At 38.9% G+C, this 20,062-nt stretch overlaps 1 protein-coding gene across 1 annotated transcript in view; it reads left to right on the top strand.

The window, feature by feature from the left end:
• The window catches only part of NPHP3 (nephrocystin 3), a 28,401-nt gene extending 11,102 nt beyond the window's left edge, over positions 1–17,299 (top strand). Inside the window, exons 11-27 of the mRNA XM_009961902.2 lie at positions 346–460; positions 1,406–1,549; positions 2,104–2,201; positions 2,675–2,777; positions 3,384–3,466; positions 4,504–4,642; positions 5,431–5,595; positions 6,106–6,203; positions 7,048–7,170; positions 7,515–7,704; positions 7,847–8,088; positions 8,496–8,571; positions 11,275–11,402; positions 13,623–13,863; positions 15,801–15,926; positions 16,800–16,915; positions 17,119–17,299. Of these exons, the coding sequence (XP_009960204.2) occupies positions 346–460; positions 1,406–1,549; positions 2,104–2,201; positions 2,675–2,777; positions 3,384–3,466; positions 4,504–4,642; positions 5,431–5,595; positions 6,106–6,203; positions 7,048–7,170; positions 7,515–7,704; positions 7,847–8,088; positions 8,496–8,571; positions 11,275–11,402; positions 13,623–13,863; positions 15,801–15,926; positions 16,800–16,915; positions 17,119–17,299 (2,368 nt within the window). The remainder of the gene's footprint in view (positions 1–345; positions 461–1,405; positions 1,550–2,103; positions 2,202–2,674; positions 2,778–3,383; positions 3,467–4,503; positions 4,643–5,430; positions 5,596–6,105; positions 6,204–7,047; positions 7,171–7,514; positions 7,705–7,846; positions 8,089–8,495; positions 8,572–11,274; positions 11,403–13,622; positions 13,864–15,800; positions 15,927–16,799; positions 16,916–17,118) is intronic.
• The last annotated feature ends 2,763 nt before the right edge of the window (positions 17,300–20,062 follow it).

Raw genomic sequence — 20,062 nt, 5'->3', positions numbered from 1 at the left:
ATAAAGGCAAGATCGGACCTAATAATTTATCATAGAAATGCGGTTTATGGTCATTTGTAGGCTATGACAAAATTTGCTGACGTAAAAATAAATTGATAGTGTCATTACTTCTTAAAAGCCTAGTGACACATGACTATCCAGGCCCAGGCAGAGCACTTATTAATGGCTATCAGTATTGGGGAAAGCAAAAGTGGAATCTGACATAAAAACTGTGATTATAGCACAGGAACTGTCTATCCTATTTTGTAAGATAAACATGGAACACCTAGCTCAGACACTTTTATTTGAGAAACATTTGCAAAATTATGGTCTGTTAAGTACTTTTTTGTTTACTTCTCTCATTAGGATTCAATTGCAACAGAAGCATTCACCAAACACTCTAATTCTTTATCACTTTGTTGGGAGGCCCATGTCTACTAGTTCAGAATCTGCATTGATAATTAAACGCCTTACTTTAAAGGTATGCTGTATTATTACATACCCTGGCTTTTGTGATTCTTTGAAAAGCGCCGGTGTGTGTGTGTGTGTGTGTGTGTGTATGTCAAAAGATGGCATTTTCTACAGGTTTTTCTGTATCAGTTAAGTGTAATACAAATGTAAGACATTATAGAATGGGGGGAATCTGATCCTATACCTTGAATGCAGAACAATTAAATAGTATCTCTGGGATATTCATAATAGATTGGTATTAGCCGTTATGCTTCCAGTGACCTATATTGATGGTTTATAAAACCACATAAGCTTCTACCAAAATTTCCGGCCATCTGGCCGATGAGAGAGGCAGGTGGTACCCCTTTTGTCTATGTGTTTAGAAACCTGAGGCTGTATTCACCAGTTGGCACCGTATTGTTCCTAGACTAGTGTCTCTCCTCTGTTAATTTAGTTTTTAATTGTGTGTTAGATATGTGGGGAATAAGTGAGGAGCATTTTTGTGCCAGGGACTGTGCTTGCTTTTACCTTCACAGGGTGGCACTAAGGACATCACAGGACTAAAACCTTTAGAAAAAAAGAAATCAATTGTGCTCTTCTTGAAATTTTCTCATCTATTTTAGAAGTCGCATCTATTTAACCTGTGCAACTTTTAAGCCCTTTAAATCTCCAAATTCCTTGTCCATTGTGTAAACTGGGATTATCTCTCTAGAGATCTCTAATTTAGCCAGGTTCAATAAGTATTCTTTGTTCTGCATATACCAGCTTTCTACATATACTAGAACGTATACTAGATTTGTATAAACTGTATACTAGAATTCTGTATAAACTTGACTAGAAAAATTGCCCCAAAATCATGTGTTGGGTTTTTTCTTGTTTAGTATTTTTTTTTTCCTCTTGTGTCTATAGAACTTCTTTCAACTATTCTAGTTGATTTTTAAGGTAGAATTTGTTATATATGTTTATAATTCTGCAGCTTATGCAGCACTCTTGGTTAGTGTCACCTCTGACTTTGGATCCAGCTAAACTTCTGGAAGAGTTTCCCCGCTGGCTGGAAAAACTTTCTGCACGTCATCAAGGCAGCATTATTATAATTATTGATTCTATTGACCAAATACAGGTATGTTTTCAAAATACTTGCCCTTTGTCAGTCTGAAGGAAACCTTGACTATTGTAATAGGTTCAGCTATATCTATGTAACAGAAATATTAATGTTTGCTTTGCTCTAAAGAGCATATGTAGAAAATAGCTTTGCAGAAAGTGCAGATGAGTTAAAATAGCCTTTCAGTTTTATAGATAAATTTTGTGTTGGCTTGGGGGTTGGTTTTTTTTTTTAAATTTATTTTAACACCTTAATTTTTGAGCAGTCCGGTTACGTTATTTATCCGAAGATTCCAGGCTGTGAGCTGACTTATTTGGCCTGTAAATAGCCAAGTCTTTATGAGGTGAACATGTCAACAATAGTATTCTATCTGCTTTATTTAGTGTACAGTCATGCTGATACATATCAGTGGATCATTTAGTACTGTTTCAAGAACCAGATCATGAACAATTTTTAAGGACACTGAAGAATTTAAGACTCCTTGCACTGAGCTGTGCAGTTAATAAAATGTATCAACTTCTGGCATTGTTTTGGACAATCTTTGTATTAAGTAACCAAAATTTGTTTTTAAGCAAGCTGAGAAGCATATGAAGTGGCTGATAGATCCACTGCCAGTGAATGTGAGAGTGATTGTATCAGTCAATGTAGAAACATGTCCACAGGCTTGGAGGTATGTTATATTTCTGAGATGTTTCAAAGTAGCCTGGGTTAGAATTACTGTTATAAATTACAGTTACTTGTCTAAGAGCAAACAGCCATATTTGTCAAGACCTGGAGATTTAATAGGATAAGCTTTTGGAACCACTGAGAACAACAAAAGTTTCTCTATTGTAACTGCAGTGAGGACAGGTTTTAGCTGTTGGGGAAAACAGATTTTGTTTTACTGTGACGGATCTATCCACATGGCTATATGAAAGAGGCTATTAAATGCAGTCAGATGCACATTAAGAACCGCAGTACCATGATGTAGAACTGAAGTGGGAATTTGGCTTGTGATGACTAGAATTTCTTAGTAGTAGGGAGTAGCTTCAATTACTGCTTTGATATAGAACTTTAAAAAGCTCTGGAACTTTTTTTTTTTCCTTCCCCTTTTCTGTGCTGTTTAATAAGGTCTGAATGTGACTTTGTTCTCTCTTACCAAAGGTTGTGGCCCACTCTTCATCTTGATCCACTCAATTCCAAAGATGTCAAATCTCTCATTAGTGCAGAATGTAATTCTGCAAACGTTAAATTGACTAAAGAGCAGGTATGTCTGTTGTAGTTCTTCTAAAGTACCTTACTGTAGTATAACTTTTAATGAAAACATGAAAAGATGAAATAAGCCCAGCTGCCAAAAGAAAGTATTATATTTAGCTAATTAAATACTACTGCTCAAGATCGCATGCAGTTTGAGTATTTTTACCTTTACCCCGTGGCTCATAGCACTGAAACACAGATGGAACAGCATAAATTACTGACACAAAAACAGTGCAGTTGCTGTAAACATATTCTTTTGGTTTAGAATAATAGAAGATTTAGGATTGCATGATAGTCTAACAATGATTGGCAGAGTGGGGAAAAAGGTATTTTACATCTTTGCCTTAGAGACCCATTCTGTAAGGTAATCCTCATCTTGAGAGATGTAATGGTTAGATCCTAACTCTTTTCATCTTAAATTCAAAAGGAGACTCACTCGTATGCTCCTATAGCTAGAAAAACGTGCAGTATTTTATGCACTAGTTATCATGTCATAGTTTTCAGATGTTACACATAGAAGCATATCTAGAACTTATATTTTCTTGTCAAACAGTGAACATTTTGTTGGTGTGGTTAATTTCATGTTGGCTCACAGAATTTGTTTAAAATGTTGTAGGAGAAGAAGCTTGAGAGACATTGTCGTTCTGCCACAACTTGCAATGCTTTGTATGTCACTCTCTTGGGCAAAACCATTGCTTGGTAAGTTGAGATGGTCTTGAAATGATAATGCTCATCACTAGATTAGAAGACTTCAAGTAGGTTCATTCTCATTTTGAAATACATTCATTTAACACGGAATGAATCTTTTAAAGAAAAAACTGGAGCAGTTTACAAAGTTTTCCCCCTTCAGTGACTGTGAATGCAATGGGAAGAAAAATCAGAGAGTATACAATAGTCATTTTGATGCTAAGTGAATACAAATGATTGTATCTGTTTGGTTTTAGCTCTTCTGTTTTTATTTTATTTTTCTGTTGTTCTGCTTTCTGGGTATGTCAGTTGCTTCAATGCTTTTTAAAAGCATTTGGAGAATGTTAGTATTGTTTTGTTAAACAGTTTGATTCAGGTCTGTTGTATTTACTGATGTACCAGATAGTTTGCCTCATAGATTTTTAAGGCTAAAAGGAAGTTCAACAACTGTTTAGTTTGACATCCTGCATATGATACTTTGCTCTGTAATTCCTGCTGTGGAGAAAATTAATCTTCCCTCTTGTGCAAGAGAATACTTAGTAAGTACATTGGCTTATTATTATTAACCTAGACTTCATCTTGTGGAGGAAGATACATATTTAGTTTGGAGAATCCCAGAAGATGATACACTGATAATTTACTCTGGGTGACTGATTTTCATTGTTTTTTGTTTCTGTTCTATGTTCTAGAAAGCTTCATTGCTCCTGAAAACATGCTTTGTAAATGCATTAAATGAAACAACAGCATGTGGTTTTATCTTTATCCAACCTGACATTCTTATTCTGTGCTCCTGCTGGAGGAAGAAACACTGCAATGTACTTTTTTTTAAATAAAAATGTTGCGGTTATTTAGAAAAATCAGACAATAAGACAGAAAGTGGCTTCAGGAATTCACCTCTTCTGTCTTTAATCTCACTGGGTGCTGTGCACCTTTTAAACCCAGTAGGAATTCAGAGCACTTTTGAGACAGAGCTCTTTGGTAATTTCAATTAATCTTACTCAGTCGAATTTAGTATGCCAAACCATGTGCTTTTTTTTCTGTCTGCTCAGTGTTGGAAATACAGGAAATATTGATGAAACCCTTCAACAGTGTTTCCAATGTCAAGACACAGTGTCACTGTACAGGCTTGTTTTGAGATCAATTCAAGAATCATTGCAGAGTGATAAAGAGAAAGGTCTTTTGAGAGAGGTAGGCAAAGAATGCGTCACTGTTTCTGCAGAAAATTTATATTCTTTCCTGTAAAGAGTTTTTCTTAAGTTAAAATTAAATATAAATTTATGTTGGTTTATATGATTCAGATTACTGTGTTATTAGAATAGAAGGGACAATTTTATTGATCTAACTATATCTGTTGTATAACTATAGAACATATGACTGCTTTATGTTAAATTTCAGCTAAAAGTCATTGTCTCACAAAACAAAATGGAACTTTTCCACTATGATGTGATATAGAATTAGCACTTCCTTGCTGATCATTACCCTGATCCAATGATTAACTACATTGAGCATAGTAAACATAATGAAAACATGGTATCTTGTGAATACAGGGCACCGGTTATTAGATTTCTGATTCCTCTTCCTACCTTTGCAGAATTCCCTTGTTGTGATTAGGACGTGATACTCAATCGCTGGAAGTTCTTTGGTGCAGGCAGCATAAGACCTTCAGCATATTTTACTTACATAGAAGTTCCTTGTGATAATGGAGTTATTTTTCCCCAGTGTTTTATACGAAAGTTTAAGGAGCCATTTGTTTGTCCCATTTGGTGCTCTATCTATGAGAATATTTATCCATTAGCACTGAGGACTGTTCTTTGAGGACAGAAGGGGGAAAGGGCTTGTGTAGGCAGGTTTTTTTTTTTCCCTTGGCATATAAAGTTATACACAGTGATAACAGTAGTTTTCTTGGAATTTCAGTGTAAATAAGCTCTACAGCACATACTGCTAACTGTGTAAAATAATATTTATGCTTTATGTAGATACTGTGTGTCATTGGTGTTAGCCACAATGGTGTGAGTGAGTCAGAGCTGATGGAACTTTATCCTGAACTGTCTTCTGCACTGTTAGCCTCACTCGTTCACAGCCTGCACAAAATGTGTTTGCTGACATATGGCTGTGGTTTGCTGAAGTTCCAGCACCTCCAGGTAAATTTTGTAGTTCTAAACATGTACAAGTGAAACTCCACGCCGTAAGCTCCTGCTGTTTTTTGGATAAGTTCTATTGTTAACTAGGTAGGCCATAATAATCTTGTGTTTGCGCATCCATTTTCCCTAACATCTGGTATGATGTTAGAATCACCTTGAAAACTGCTAGAGCTGTGATACCGGTATTGGTCAGTAGTGTTCAACAGTTGAAAACCTGGCCTTTCAAACCTTCAGAAATTTCTATTAGTTCTTAACTCCATGTGTCCTAGAAAACACTGGTTCCACAAAAAAACAAGCAGAATGGAAGGAGAAGGTAATATTATCTGAATAACCAGAGCTTTGCTGTGATGTCAGATGGTCTGTTTGTAGTGCCTTTGTCATCAAAAGATTTTTGGTTCTACAACACAAGATGTGTTTCGTAAAGAAATCTTGCATAGCACCCTGTGTGGCATCAGCACTTAATAAACAAATTAAGTGCATTCCCTTTCTCTGAATTATACTCTCTTTCAGGCTTGGGAGATGGTGAGACTAGAGTATATGGAAGAAGGTGAAAACATTATTTCTGCCTATAGACAAAAACTAGTGGACTATTTCACCATGCAGCTAAGGTAAGTCAGAATTACTCAAGATGTGCTGAATTGCAGACTTTGTGCGTGATGGATTCAGCTTCTTTGACTCAGTTTAGTAAATTATTATGGCAAAACAACTCTGCAAAACCTTAGTTGTCAGTTTAGCAGTTTATTATTGATATGTTGCTTTTTAATCTTGTAAAAGATTGAGGGCTACGGAGGGAATGGGTATGTAATAAAGTTACCGTGTGAAAAAGTACGGCATGAATTTATACTGCATCAGTTATTTTGTGGTAAGTGACTCCCACGTAGATTTTTAATTCCCAGTAAATGCTAGGAAATTTGAGGCTGCTTGGAACTTGAAGAAGCAGCAGATGACCACTAGCGTTCAGCATGCAATTAGCACATACACGAGAGGAGGTCCAGTAGAACAGCTGAACAGCTACAAGTTCATATCCAGCTCGACAACTGATTTGCATTTACAGTCCTGAGTTGGTGTGTCCCAGCTGTGGGCTACTGCTTACTGCTCCTCAGAGCATCAACTGTTGGATAACAGAACGCCAAGAGGGTCACAGTGTGCCAGGCAAAGGAGACACAGAGGGGCAGTGGGCTGCTGCAGGGCTGCAGTCCTGCTAGCAGGCACAGATTAGCCCTTAATGGGAGGGAGGAGCAGGTTTCTGTGGGGTACCTGCAGGTTCCAGCACCCTCTGAGGTGAAATTAAAATGAAGGTGTGAGAAAATAGAGCACATAGGTCTTATAGTAGTCTGTCTGTTTAGACGTTCACGTATGACAATTGTATGCTTGTGTAGTTTTCACATCAAATTGACAAGTTCTGTTAGGCCTCTCAAGAGTTTTAATTTTGATTTCCTTTTCTTTCAATAGTCGAGACCGAGTGACTTGGAGGAGTGCAGATGAACTTCCCTGGCTTTTCCAGCAGCAGGGTGATAAGCAAAAGCTACACAAGTGTCTTTTGAATCTCTTTGTATCCCAAAACCTTTACAAAAGGTACAAAGGTAGCCACTGCTTTGGCAGTTCTAAACGTTTCAAAGTCATTTTTTGTCAATATAAATCAGACAATGACAGATACAAAGGAACTGAAATAGTAGAGGCTGAAATGCTAAATGCAGTTGTCAAATAAATAATCTGTTTTTCCTATTCTGTTACACCCGGGGGTTGGTGAAGGGATAAATACTGCTGTTGAACAGCATTAGTCTCCATGGATTGTCTCTGTAGACACTGTAGCATAAAGACAAAATTCGTGCATATGGCCCTTTTCTTCTAAGCTAGCATCAGTCTGAATAGAGGGCTATCAGAGATAAGATGAGCTTCTTATTTCCTTGTTAAAACAGGGGACATTTTGCAGAATTGCTGAGTTACTGGCAGCTGGTTGGGAAAGATAAGAGCTCTATGGCAGCTGAGTATTTTGACTCTCTGAAAGAATATGAAAAAAGCTGTGAGGGAGAGGAAAATATGATCTGCCTGGCTGATCTTTATGAGACCCTGGGACGGTTTCTTAAGGACCTAGGTCTTCTCAGTCAGGTAAGTACATTTAGAGATTGTTGTCATAGCAAGGAGGCACATTAAGGAGAGCTCAGTGTGTGCTTTCTGTTGCAGTTGTTAAATTGTTGTAGCATACAGGATGTTGCTTGCTGCCATCATATTCTGAAATTTGTTGTTACAGGCCGTAGCGCCTCTGCAGCGGTCTCTGGAGATTCGGGAGACTGCACTGGATCCAGACCACCCAAGGGTGGCGCAGTCACTCCACCAGCTGGCAGGAGTTTATGTTCAGTGGAAGAAGTTTGGAAATGCTGAGCAGTTGTATAAACAGGCACTGGAAATCTCTGAAAACGCTTATGGAGCTGAACATCCTCGGGTAGCCCGTGAACTTGATGCACTTGCAACCTTATACCAAAAGCAGAACAAGTAAGCTTAACTACACTGATGTTTTTCTTTCATGTCGGGGTGGTACAAGAATAGCGACAAAGATTTTCTTCCTGAAGCCAGAATGTTTATTTGGCTCTTTTTTAGAGTTTCCTAACTTCCAATGCAACCGTGAGCATCTCCTCTGTATTCTCGTAGCAGGCCACCCAGTAGGGGCCAGCTTCTGTGCTTCGTTTTCCAACAAGCTTCTAACAAGTTAGAGACAAAGGATGAGCATTTTCTGGTCCTAAGCGTTTTGGATATTTTTATCTTTGACAAAAAGTGTGAATTTCTTCAAGAGTCTTAAATTCTCCTCAGATTTGTATGTTCAAGTAACTAAAAAGCTTTCCAGAATACCCAATGATGCTACATTTGGTATTCTTTCTAATGCTGTAAATAACTGTTTTCAGATATGAACAAGCTGAGCAACTGAGGAAGAAGTCCTTCAAAATACGCCAAAAAGCAGCAAGGCGGAAAGGCAGTCTGGTAAGAAAATGGTTGATATTTAATAAAAATGCAGAGTGTGTTGTGGCTCTGCTTATCTGATGCTCAAATGCTTTTGATAATTGAGGGCTTAGGTAGTGAAGTTGCTTTGGTAACTGTCCTTTCAACTCTACTCAAATTGCAGATGAATCAGTACAACTGGTATGGAATTCAGAGAGGTAGAAAAGAAGTAAGGGGATGTATAGGCTTTGGGGGTGCAGAATTACTGCTGATACAATTGGCTGTCAAACAGCAATGAAAAAAGAGGTTCTCCAGAATAACAGGCATTTATCCTACAAATACTATTGAACACAGTGCTTACTGCAATGGATAATCCCAGTAATAATATAGGTGCCATACTGAGTTTTCCCCTATTTTTTTCTTCTATGTTTTTCAGATACAGAGTTCCTCTTGTCCTTCTTGAGCTAAGGGTTTGTTTGTTATGCAGTACCTTTACTGTAAGAGTTTCAGCTAGTAACTCCAGAGCTCTAGTTGTACCTCTAATGAAAGTAGTGAAAAGTCATAAAAATGTTGCTATTTACACAGTGCTTAAATATAAATTAATTTGGATCATGAAGATTTTGTCCCTTTTTGTAATGAGTTCTGCTGCATAAATATTTTTATTAGGGCTGCAAAGATCAAGAATGGGCAGAGCATGTAACAATGTCTGAACTTTTTACTTGTAATTCACTTTGCGTGTAAGCATTAAGGAAGACTTTCCCATGGTTGAGGAGTATCGTGTTAGAGATCATTTAGGCAAACTGGACACCCAGAAGTCTATGGGCCCCAATGGGATGCACCCACGAGTGCTGAGGGACCTGGCAGATGCTGTTGCTAGGCCACTCTCCATCATCTTTGAAAGGTTGTGGAGAACAGAGATGCCTGAGGACTGGAAGAAAGCAACGTCTCTCCAGTCTTTAAAAAGGGCAAGAAGGAGGACCCAGGAAACTACAGGCCAGTCAGCCTCACCCCCATCCCTGGAAAGGTGATGGAACAGCTCATTCTGGATGTCATCTCTAAGCATGTGGAGGAAAAGAAGGTTATCAGGAGTAGTCAGCATGGATTCACCAAGGGGAAATCGTGCTTGACCAACCTGATAGCCTTCTGTGATGGCATGACTGGCTGGGTAGATGAGGGGAGAGCAGTGGATGTTGTCTCCCTCGACTTCAGCAAGGCTTTTGACACTGTCTGCCATAACATCCCCATAGGTAAACTTAGGAAGTGTGGGGTAGATGAGTGGACAGGTGGATAGAGAAGTGGCTGAATGGCAGAACTCAGACGGTTGTGATCAGCAGCGCAGAGTCGTTTGGAGGCCTGTGGCTAGTGGTGTTCCCCAGGGGTCAGTACTGGGTCCAGTCTTATTCAACATATTCAGCAACGACCCATTTGAAGGGACAGAGTGTAGTCTCGGCAAGTTTGCTAATGGTGCAAAACTGGGAGGGGTGGCTGATGGCACTAGAAGACTGTGCTGCCATTCAGTGAGACCTGGGCAAGCTGGAGAGCTGGGTGGAGAGGACCCTAATGAAGTTCAACAAGGGCAAGTGTAGAGTCCTGCACCTGGGTAGGAATAACCCCATGCACCAGTAGAGGCTGGGAGTCAGCCTGCTGGAGAGCAGCTCTGTGGAGAAGGACCTGGGAGTCCTGGTTGACAGCAAGTTAACTGTGAGCCAGCAACGTGCCCCTGTGGTTGTCCACAGGCTGATGGTATCCTGAGGTGCATGAAGAAGAGTGTGGCCAGCAGGTCAAGGGAGGTTATCCTTCTCTTCTACTCTGCCCTAGTGAGGCCACATCTGGAGTGCTGCGTCCAGTTCTGGGTTATACGGTTCAAGAGAGACAGGGAGCTATTGGAGAGAGTCCAGCGGAGGACTACGAAGATGATGAGGGGACTCGAGCACCTCTCTTACGAAGAAAGGCTGAGAGACCTGGGGCGCTTTAGCCTGGAGAAGAGAAGACTGAGAGGAGATCCTATCAATGCTTATGAATATCTAAAGGGCGGGTGTCAAGAGGCTGGGGCCAGGCTCTTTTCAGTGGTGCCCAGCGACAGGACAAGGGGCAATGGGCACAAACTGGAGCACAGGAAGTTCCATCTGAACATGAGGAAAAACTTCTTTACCCTGAGGGTGACAGAGCTCTGGAACAGGCTGCCCAGGGGGGCTGTGGAGCCTCCTTCTCTGGAGACATTAAAAACCTATCTGGACGTGTTCCTGTGTGACCTGCTCTAGGAGAACCTGCTTTAGCAAGGGGGTTGGACTAGGTGATCTCCAGAGGTCCCTTCCACCCCTGCCATTCTGTGATTCTTTGATTAGCTTGGCAGCCCGTTTTACAAAGATCCGTGTAAAGCCTTGAGTAATACTTTATGTGTATTTTTATATGGCATTTAGGATAGGAAATTATCTTCAAGCCTAAGAATTTGATCTGAATTGGTTATTTGACCTGCAGAGTTTAAGCAAATTAATGTGTATGATACAGGGAAAACAGAGCTGTACAACACCACAGTAACTTAAATTTCCTGGAAGCATGTTTGGTGAAAATCCTGTTAGACTGTAAAGAAGCAGAATGCATGTGTGCCATTCAGCTTGAAAACAGAAGTTAAGTAGTATTGTTGTGCTCCTTTGGCACCAAACTGAGTCTTCTCATCTTCTGTCTTCAGTTCTGTGCTTTAAAAGTAATGGTGATCAGTTTACCTTACCTTGTGCTTTGCTGTAGTGTGGCTTTGCTCTCCTGCGTCAAAGAGCCCTGCAACTGGAAGAGCTCACCTTAGGCAGGGATACACCAGATAACGCTCGAACCCTCAATGAGCTTGGAGTCCTCTATTACCTGCAGAATAATCTTGAGTAAGTTTTATTAATTGTGACATGTCTGCTGAGTGTTCTCATAGGTCTAAATGAAAGCAAAGAATTGAAAACTAGCTTTAAATGTAGACACATGATCAAATACTCATTATAGTGCTGTCCTTGATTCATTCTACTGGTTTGTGTTTACTGTGAAATTCAGTCATAGTTTCTAGAGTTGGTGCTGTTAGCATGTGACTATTTACCAAGTCAGTGTGTTTCCTGAACTCAGAATTGATGTTCCACAATTAAATTTAAGCTAGCCTTTGTTGCAAATACCAGTTCCCTCTCAAAATTTATGTGCCTTCCTGATCGGCTTCACTATTTTGTGACCCTCCTTTGTAGTGTTCATCCTTGAACAGCAGGATTGTTGGTTTTCTGTTGAAAAATGCTCAAAATGCCAGTATTACAAGAAATCATGAGTTAAATATTCACTGTGCTTGTAATCCTCTGGCTCTTACCCTGCTGGCCTTTTTAAGGGCAAATGAGGACAGAGCAGCACAAAGGTGCTCTAAAAGCAGACAGAGATAAGCAGGGGTGTTGAAGAATGGGAATAGATGGTGCAGAGCAATTCCGATTGCATGGTCAGCCACCCTTCACACCAACTTCTTCAGTCCACAGAGTAGTCTAACATTGTGTTGTGAGGGAATTGTAAAGTCACCTTAAATCCCACTCTGCTGAATGGAACCTTTTTGGAGAAGAGAGAAAGTGCACAGCAAAAAAAGCACAGAGTAAGTTCTGGAAGTATTTTTACAGTCTTCCTATATCTGGTGTCTATGCCACCAATAGTTGTTGGATAATTACAGAAGTGTATCGTAATTTAGGATCTGCACAGAGAATCTCTGTTAGATGCAGGACCTTTATAGCGAAGGAATTGATTTTTAGCAGTTGTTGGAAATGCAAGGGTTTTCATCAATTTGCCCTCATGAAGTCATGCCGAAGTGAGTGATTATAGAGGAGTGAATCTATCTAATCTCACACAAGATCATTTTATATTCCACATAATTCATATGTAGTTCCTGTCCAACACAATCTACTTCTAGATCAACCGTATCTCCGCTATTTCATAGGTGAGCAAAAGTATAAACTTTGTCCTAGTGAGGGTTTAAGTAATTTTTTAAATGGATACTGTGTTTCTGTTCTGAATCAGCAAGATTGAATTTTGATCCTTTCGTGCAGTTAGAATGAAATTAATGGCAAAGGTGTGTCACTTTTAGTTGTTACATGTTATATCACACATCATCCTCTAGCCCTTACACAGAGTGAACACCTTCTTACACTTGTCTGAGAGCTCCAGAATTGAATCTACAGTTCTGTGTGTAAACGGTCTTTTTTTTTTTTTTTTTTCCCTCTAATGCAAAATGGATTTTTCCAGTTTGCTAAGCAGATCTCTTGGGCATAGCGTCACACAGAATTTGTGTGTATGTCACGACAACAAACTGCTCAGTTATAATGGATGCTGCCAGTGTTATGTGGGGATCAACCGTTGTTTGTGATAGAGGCACTGCTGTAAATCTGTAATGGAATAGTAATATGCTACTCTAGTGAGATAAAATACCTTTTGATAGGGAAATGCTTCAATGGTGGCATTACACAGAGTTTTTTCTACTTTGTTGCTTCTAGACACATTCTACTATGAGAATCTAGCTCATGACGTACATAAACCCATTCCAGTCTCTCCTGCATTGGTATGAAAGCTGTCTGCTGAACCCTGTGATACGTTTTATGTTTTTTAAAGTTACTTGAAAAATGTGTGGTGTGTTCTGAACCTTTACCTCACATTACATTACTGCTTTATCCATGGGAGTACATGACTGCTATGAGGAGTTTCCCAGAAGTCAGTAGAATGTTTTCAATAAGGAAGGATTACTTTATAACTGAAGATGTAGATTGAATTAAAGCAATGAGCAGCTGTTGGGGTAGTGTAATGTTTGCTGAAATCTGCTAGACTGGCATTTCAGGCCTTTAAAGGAGGGCACAGGAATATATTAACTAGCTCTCTATCTATGTTCTTATGCAGGCAAGCCTATGTCTAGAATGTGTAGTTCCTCACTGCGTAAATGAATCGCTTATCTGGCATTTGCTTATTCCGAGGGAAGTCCATTACCAGATGTCAGTATCTGTGCAGTTTCCAAGGCTGAGTTTGTTCTGTTTCAAACAGCCACTTCAGCCTGTACAGATTTTACCAGCTTTAAAATATCGCTGAACAAATGTGTTCTTTAGGACAGCAGAGCTTTTCCTGAAGCGCTCCTTGGAAATGAGAGAGAGAGTGCTGGGACCCGACCACCCAGACTGCGCCCAGTCTTTGAACAATCTGGCAGCCTTGTACAATGAGAAGAAGCACTATGACAAGGCAGAGGAACTCTATGAAAAAGCTTTAGACATCAGGAGGAGAGCACTGGCTCCAGATCATCCTTCCTTGGCTTATACTGTGAAACACCTGGCAGTGCTGTACAAAAGAATGGTAAGCATAAGCCTGTTACCTTTTCTCATCACGTAAGTTAACTGTAATCCAAAAGGAGTCGGGTGTGGGAGTTTTTGTCAGCTATTGATGTTCTACACACAAGCATAAAAGATGTAGCCAAGTGGCCTTAGTCTGTTTCCAAAAAGCCCAGCAGGTTTTTCAAAACACACGTTGCTTAAAGAAAAGCTATTAATGAACAATGTCTTCAGTGTCCTGTATGCTCAGTATTCGCCATGAAGAATTTCTGATTTTGTTAAAAGCTACTATTCTTCCCAGCTGTATTTGAGTTCTCCACTGTCTGCTATGTGACATCCACGTATGAGAGTTTGGTCAGATGTGTCTTAATGGAAAAATCATGTTTTAGTGTGTAGGAATAGTTCTTTTTACACAACTTACCTGAACTTTACAGTCAAATTGAGAGTAACTTGAAGGCTCATGAGATAGTGCTTTACAAATAAACTGTCTGGCTGAGCCACCTCCAGCTTATGTTGATTCAGTGAAATATGAGAGTTACTCCCCTGCAAAATGCACTGCAGGGAATAACATTAACAGTAGTATGAACTTCTGCATTTCATCATTTCAAAATGTTTTATGAATATTTGTGTTTGAAGATGGTCGTTCTAACCATTTGATATCACCAGTGTAAAAGTGCTGTAAGGTTTCCAGCTGTTGAACCAAGATCAAATTCAGAGGATGACGAGAAATTTTTTTCTTTTGTATTTTCACATTTTACCATTCTTCAAAGAGAAAAAGAGTCCTTGAAGATAACCTCTTGGATCAAATGCTCCTGTGTTTTTGCTCAATAATTGTTACTTGCTTACAGTTACACTGTTATGTGCATGGAATTGTTCTGGATCACACATTCTCTGCTCACTTCAGCTTCTAATTTTTATGCTTCTAGAAACTGCTAAAGCACTCAATATTTGCATCAAAAAGCTCTTTGCTAGTTTGAAGGAGCACAAATTAAAATTCATGGTGAACTAGTGACACAGGCAAGAGTGGAGGAAGAGAAGGGACACGAATCAGATGCAGAAAATTACCATTATTTATGGATAAGTATTTATTCCAGATAAATTACTGATCATCTTCAAACTGTGGCATGGTGATGCTTTGAAAAAATAAGGAGAAAATTTGATATGAACTTTGCAATTACAGGGAACCATTATACAATGGAAGTTTGCAGATTTAATTGCTAATTGCTATTAAATATGGGAATTCACATTCTAGTAATAGAAGCCTAAACCTATTTCAGAAGTATATCCAGTTAATGTGTGAGCAGATTCATATTTGGAGGAAAACAGATTTGCTGGAAAAAAATCTATAGTAAAACTAGTTGGATTGTGAGAGGGGTATTTTAGAGAAACCAAAGTGAAGAAGCCAAAGCCTCACTATGGTGAATGGGAAGCAACAGGCACTTGAAATGGAGTTGGACACTGCGGCTGTTCCAAAGAAGACTGTGCGAACACCACTTCAGTAAGCAGAAAACTGCTCAAAACTAAGGCAGCTACACTCCCATTCCTGTATCATTAGGAAAACTTAGGCCCTTTAGGACAAAAAATAAGCTGTGCTCTCACTTATGGCAGGATGAGGAAATACAAATGGAGAAAATGATTTGGATAAAAGTACAACAAAAAATTGTTTTTAACAGCCTTCTCAGTGAGACACTTATGGGGAAAAAATTAACTTGAAAGAGATTAGACATAGCCGAGAAACAATACATTAACTGGGAGCTGAATATGCTCAGTGTTTTGGAAAATTAGGTCCTAATAAATATTCATGATAAACAATCTGTGCAGAATATACTATGAATTAACCAAAGTTAAACTCTTGCTCTGGAAACAGTTACAACTTCTCTAAGGCTTTTTGTTTAAAATAGTTTATACTGTTGCCATTATGACACAAGAGAACTGAATCATTTTTTCCTCTGTTATTTCTAGGGAAAACTTGATAAGGCTGTTCCTCTGTACGAACTAGCGGTTGAAATTCGACAGAAGTCATTTGGGCCAAAACACCCTAGTGTAGCAACTGCTTTGGTAAATCTAGCTGTTCTTTATTGCCAGATGGTAAGTTTCTCATGTCTTACATGTTTATTATTCCTGTCTTAGGCTTTTTTACGATTTGTACCCAAATGATACCAAAGAAACTTGATCACATTTAAAAGGGAAATTCCTTATAAGACTTGCAAATCTTTAGGTTAAATTTTAAAAATTGAAAGGATATTTGGCAAGGAAAAGGTATGCAGGGAACAGCTAATTGCTGTGGGCAATTTGGGCTAACGCTCTTTAGATTATTCAGAATGCCCAACCACTTTAGAAGACTGGAGCTAGAGTACAGCATTTCCAGCGATCTGGCGGTTAAACGTTATGGTGGAAGACAGCTCCACCACTGACTCCAAGGGAAACATAATCCTTTGAAATTTATGAAGAGTGCCCACCTTGATGAACTGCATCTCTGTAACCAAAAATCTGAGAAGGCTTTCTAGTCTACAGCCGATAGAAAATTTGAAGGAGTTGCAATGAACTTAACAGATTCCTTACTTAGCATCAATAGGAGTGAGCTGTAGCTTCTTTTCTTGTTTTCAGTATTTCTGCAGTCTGCGTATCTGATTTTAAACAGGGGTTAAAGCTGCCTCAGGTAAAATCAAAGAGCATTTGGTAACTGGAAGCTTTCAGGACTCAGATTTTCAAAACTGCCTGGGAAGTCTAGACCCTAATTATTACAATATTAGTGGGAATTGCATTTGCAAGTGGAAGCCAATTGCTTTGACAATCTCAGTTATCATCCTCATCTGTCAACAGCATCGAGAACTCAGAACATCTTTCTGGTTAAATATGCATGACTTTGCATCTAGAATGTGTTGATACTATGTTGGAAAAAAAAAAAAAAGAATAGCAAATGTAATATACATCTGTAACACGACTTTCTACTACTCAAAGAAAAAGCAGATTGAAGCTTTACCTCTTTATGAACGTGCATTAAAGATATATGAAGACAGCTTTGGTCACATGCATCCTCGGGTGGGGGAAACTCTGAAAAACTTGGCTGTGCTAAGGTAAGACTACATGCTTTAGCCCTGTAAAAGCAAATCACTATAAAAATTACTGGATGAAACAAAACATCGTGGACTTGTGTACTTACTAGGAAAGTAGAGAGCCATAAGTACGCTTTGTGGCTAGCATGGTGTGTGTTTCAGTTGAAATGAATTGAGACTTGTTTTATTTGCTTGTTTCAACTTTGTTTTACTTTTTCCTAAAGCTATGAAGGGGGAGACTTTGAGAAGGCAGCTGAACTTTACAAGAGAGCTATGGAAATAAAAGAAGCAGAGGCTTCGCTGATAGGTGGAAAAGCAACTTCTCGACACTCATCGAGTGGAGATACATTCAGCTTGAAAAGTGCATTATCACCAAACGTTTTTCTGGAGCATGGACAAAGGTGATATAAACCTGCTGAAAGAAAAGGCAGTCTGCTATTTTAAAGCAGACATAAAATTATTAAGACAAATCTATTTTTCCTAGGATAATGTACTATTTTGGGACTGACACCCGTCTTCATGAATGACAGGGAAACAAATGTTTACGCTTGAAATCCTTTCGTGTTGACTTTGCACGCTGTATGGTACAAAGTGAGCTGCTTTCGTTGTACATAGGTAGGCCTGTTAGTTGCTAGCTCACGTTATAGCTAATACCAAACTGTGGATTTGATACCTCTTAGCCTAAGTGCCAGGATCATAACAAGTTCAGTTGAACCAGTTGTATATACTCTGTGGGGCAGTTCCTATTTCTATGTTGTAATATCCTGGCTTAGAGAATTTGTGTATTTTTGTTTCATCAATCCTTGCAGCCTTTTCAGAAGCTTTTAAAGTTGTTTCTAAAGAGACAGTAATTTTGAAAAAGTCAAAATACTGTTCCACCCAAAGCTTTACCTGCAGGGCGATTTCAGCTTTAAGCAAACTTACATTCAAGGGTCTTGTGCAAAAATAATTGTTTTCCTTGGGGAGCTAATGTATCTAAACGTATCATGACCTACAGTTGAAGCTCTTGTCAGATTCAACTGTGTTCGGTAAAAATACTTCCTGGGAGGAATCAGAACGAGGAAGATTACGACTGGACTCCCTGTTGTTAACCCTTTAGCGATACTTTTCACTATTTAATCTCCTTGAAACCCTTAAAATACAAGTAATGTTTGTATTAGCTGGAAAAAAAATGGTGATGCAAAAGTTTGCCATCAGATAAAGAGATGCTAATCAAGTCTACCTGCCTGTTGTATTTAATACCCTTGTCATCTAGAAGAATCAGTTTGCAGAGTGTTCTCATTCAGTGCATAAATCCATGAATCAATTTAAATACATACTAAAAGAAGGCTTTACATTCAATTTTTTATAAGTGAAGAATTAATCGAAACCTCACTATAATGTTTCAGAAGCAACTGAGGTAAAGATTTATTTGACCCAGTTTGAAAAATGCAAATGGCCTTTACCTCAGAGGTATTTACCTTCCACAGTATTTTTTTCCCTTTTAGAGATTTTTTAATCAAAACAAGTTTTTCCACTGTATTCCCACCACCTTGAAAAGTTTTGAAGATGGGAAAGTTCTTTGCAGGACTGTTAGTGAGTAAGGAGAGGGACGAAAGGAAAAAAACACCAAACAACAAAACAAACAAACAAAAAACTACCCCCACAAAGGACAAGAGCACCAACCAAACAAAAAAAAAAACCACCACCCAAACCCTCAGCCTTCTCAGCTTGTATATTTCTGTTGCCTGCTCTTCTCAGACCTGGCAATTCCCTCCTCTAAAGCCAGTGCTCTGAGTCTAGATGTCTGTCTAGCTTGTCACCTCTCTTCTGATTTTAACACATATAACAATGTGTCTTGCTCTCCTAAAGAGTTTTCTTAACGTTGCTAGCTTAAATAAGAAGCTGCTTTCTAGACCTTCAGTGTTAGATCAGGCTTTCCCCATTTAGTGATTTCCAGTTCTGAACTGTTACTATTCTTCCCTTGAGTGACGTCTCTCCAAGTTATTCATGGGTTGCAGGCTTGCTTTTGGAGGAAAAATCAGTCCCTAAACATAGCAGATCCCAACCATCCGTAGTCCATTAGCAAAGACAGTGAGGAATCAATATGCTGACCCTGTCACCCCAAAGAAAACTTTGTGCAGAAAGTAACACAGGATCATGAGTCATAGTGGAGGGGCTTGCAGGCCACAAGCTTACACAGCTGTAGTCGCAGCACTCAAGACAGTTATTCACGTATTTGTGGTTGTACCTCAGAGACATTAAAGAAAAGGTAATTTGTATAGCTGGTGTATGCCAAGTAATACTTCTGTGTAGGAGAACTCTACTTCAAAACAGTGTCGCCAGTTTCAATGGAGATTTAATCAGTCAGAATATTCATTATACACTGTAAAAATGGAAAGGTTCTTTTATAAGATTGCCAGATAAAGCTGGACTAAACAATTGCAATGTGCTTTAATTTGTTAGTTCATAACAAAAGAAGTCATAAACTGTCCATTATCTTTTATAGTCAGAGTAGATTCTACTTGTAAATGTCTATTTGATTAAAAAAAAAATCCTTAAAGCTGCTTGCTTTTGATGCTGTTTATTTTTAAATAATTTTAACCATTGGCACACACAATCATCTTAATGTATTTTCTAATTATTTCAAATTCTTCTTGTATATACAAGTTGAAAGTCTGAAAGTAAGATGAGAACCATTTGGCATACTCTGTAAGTGGGCTTACAAAAGTTTTGCTCTTAAAACTGTGTTTTAAAACTGTAAACAGTTGCCTCTTGTAAAGCTGTCAATCATGTGACAGCAGTCACATCAGCCAAATAGGTAAGAGTCAAAATTAACTGAGCTGTTGCAGAAGCGAGTCAGCCGTTTGCCTGAGGATCTCTAGAGCCAGGTGTGTGCCTCACTTTTATTGTTCCCAACAGAAAGGTGAAGTCAGAGAAACACTGAAACTGACACTTGGATCAAGCTCACATAGACTCAGTGAGACCTTTCTAATGATCTGATCATTCTAATTCCCATCCCTCTGTAGAGTTTGTTTCCAAAACCTAGTTTCTCCAAAATGGAACTCAATCCAAAAAACATACTTCCATTTTACAGTATAATGCCCCACACCCAAAACCTCCCTCACCAGCTTCAGAGGTGATTTTTATGTGATATATTCTAGTGCCAGCTGTGGAGGAAACAGATTT

This window comes from Leptosomus discolor, chromosome 7, assembly GCF_034619465.1.
Source record: "Leptosomus discolor isolate bLepDis1 chromosome 7, bLepDis1.hap2, whole genome shotgun sequence".
NCBI lineage: Eukaryota > Metazoa > Chordata > Aves > Leptosomiformes > Leptosomidae > Leptosomus > Leptosomus discolor.
This window is presented reverse-complemented; position numbering and strand designations above follow the sequence as displayed.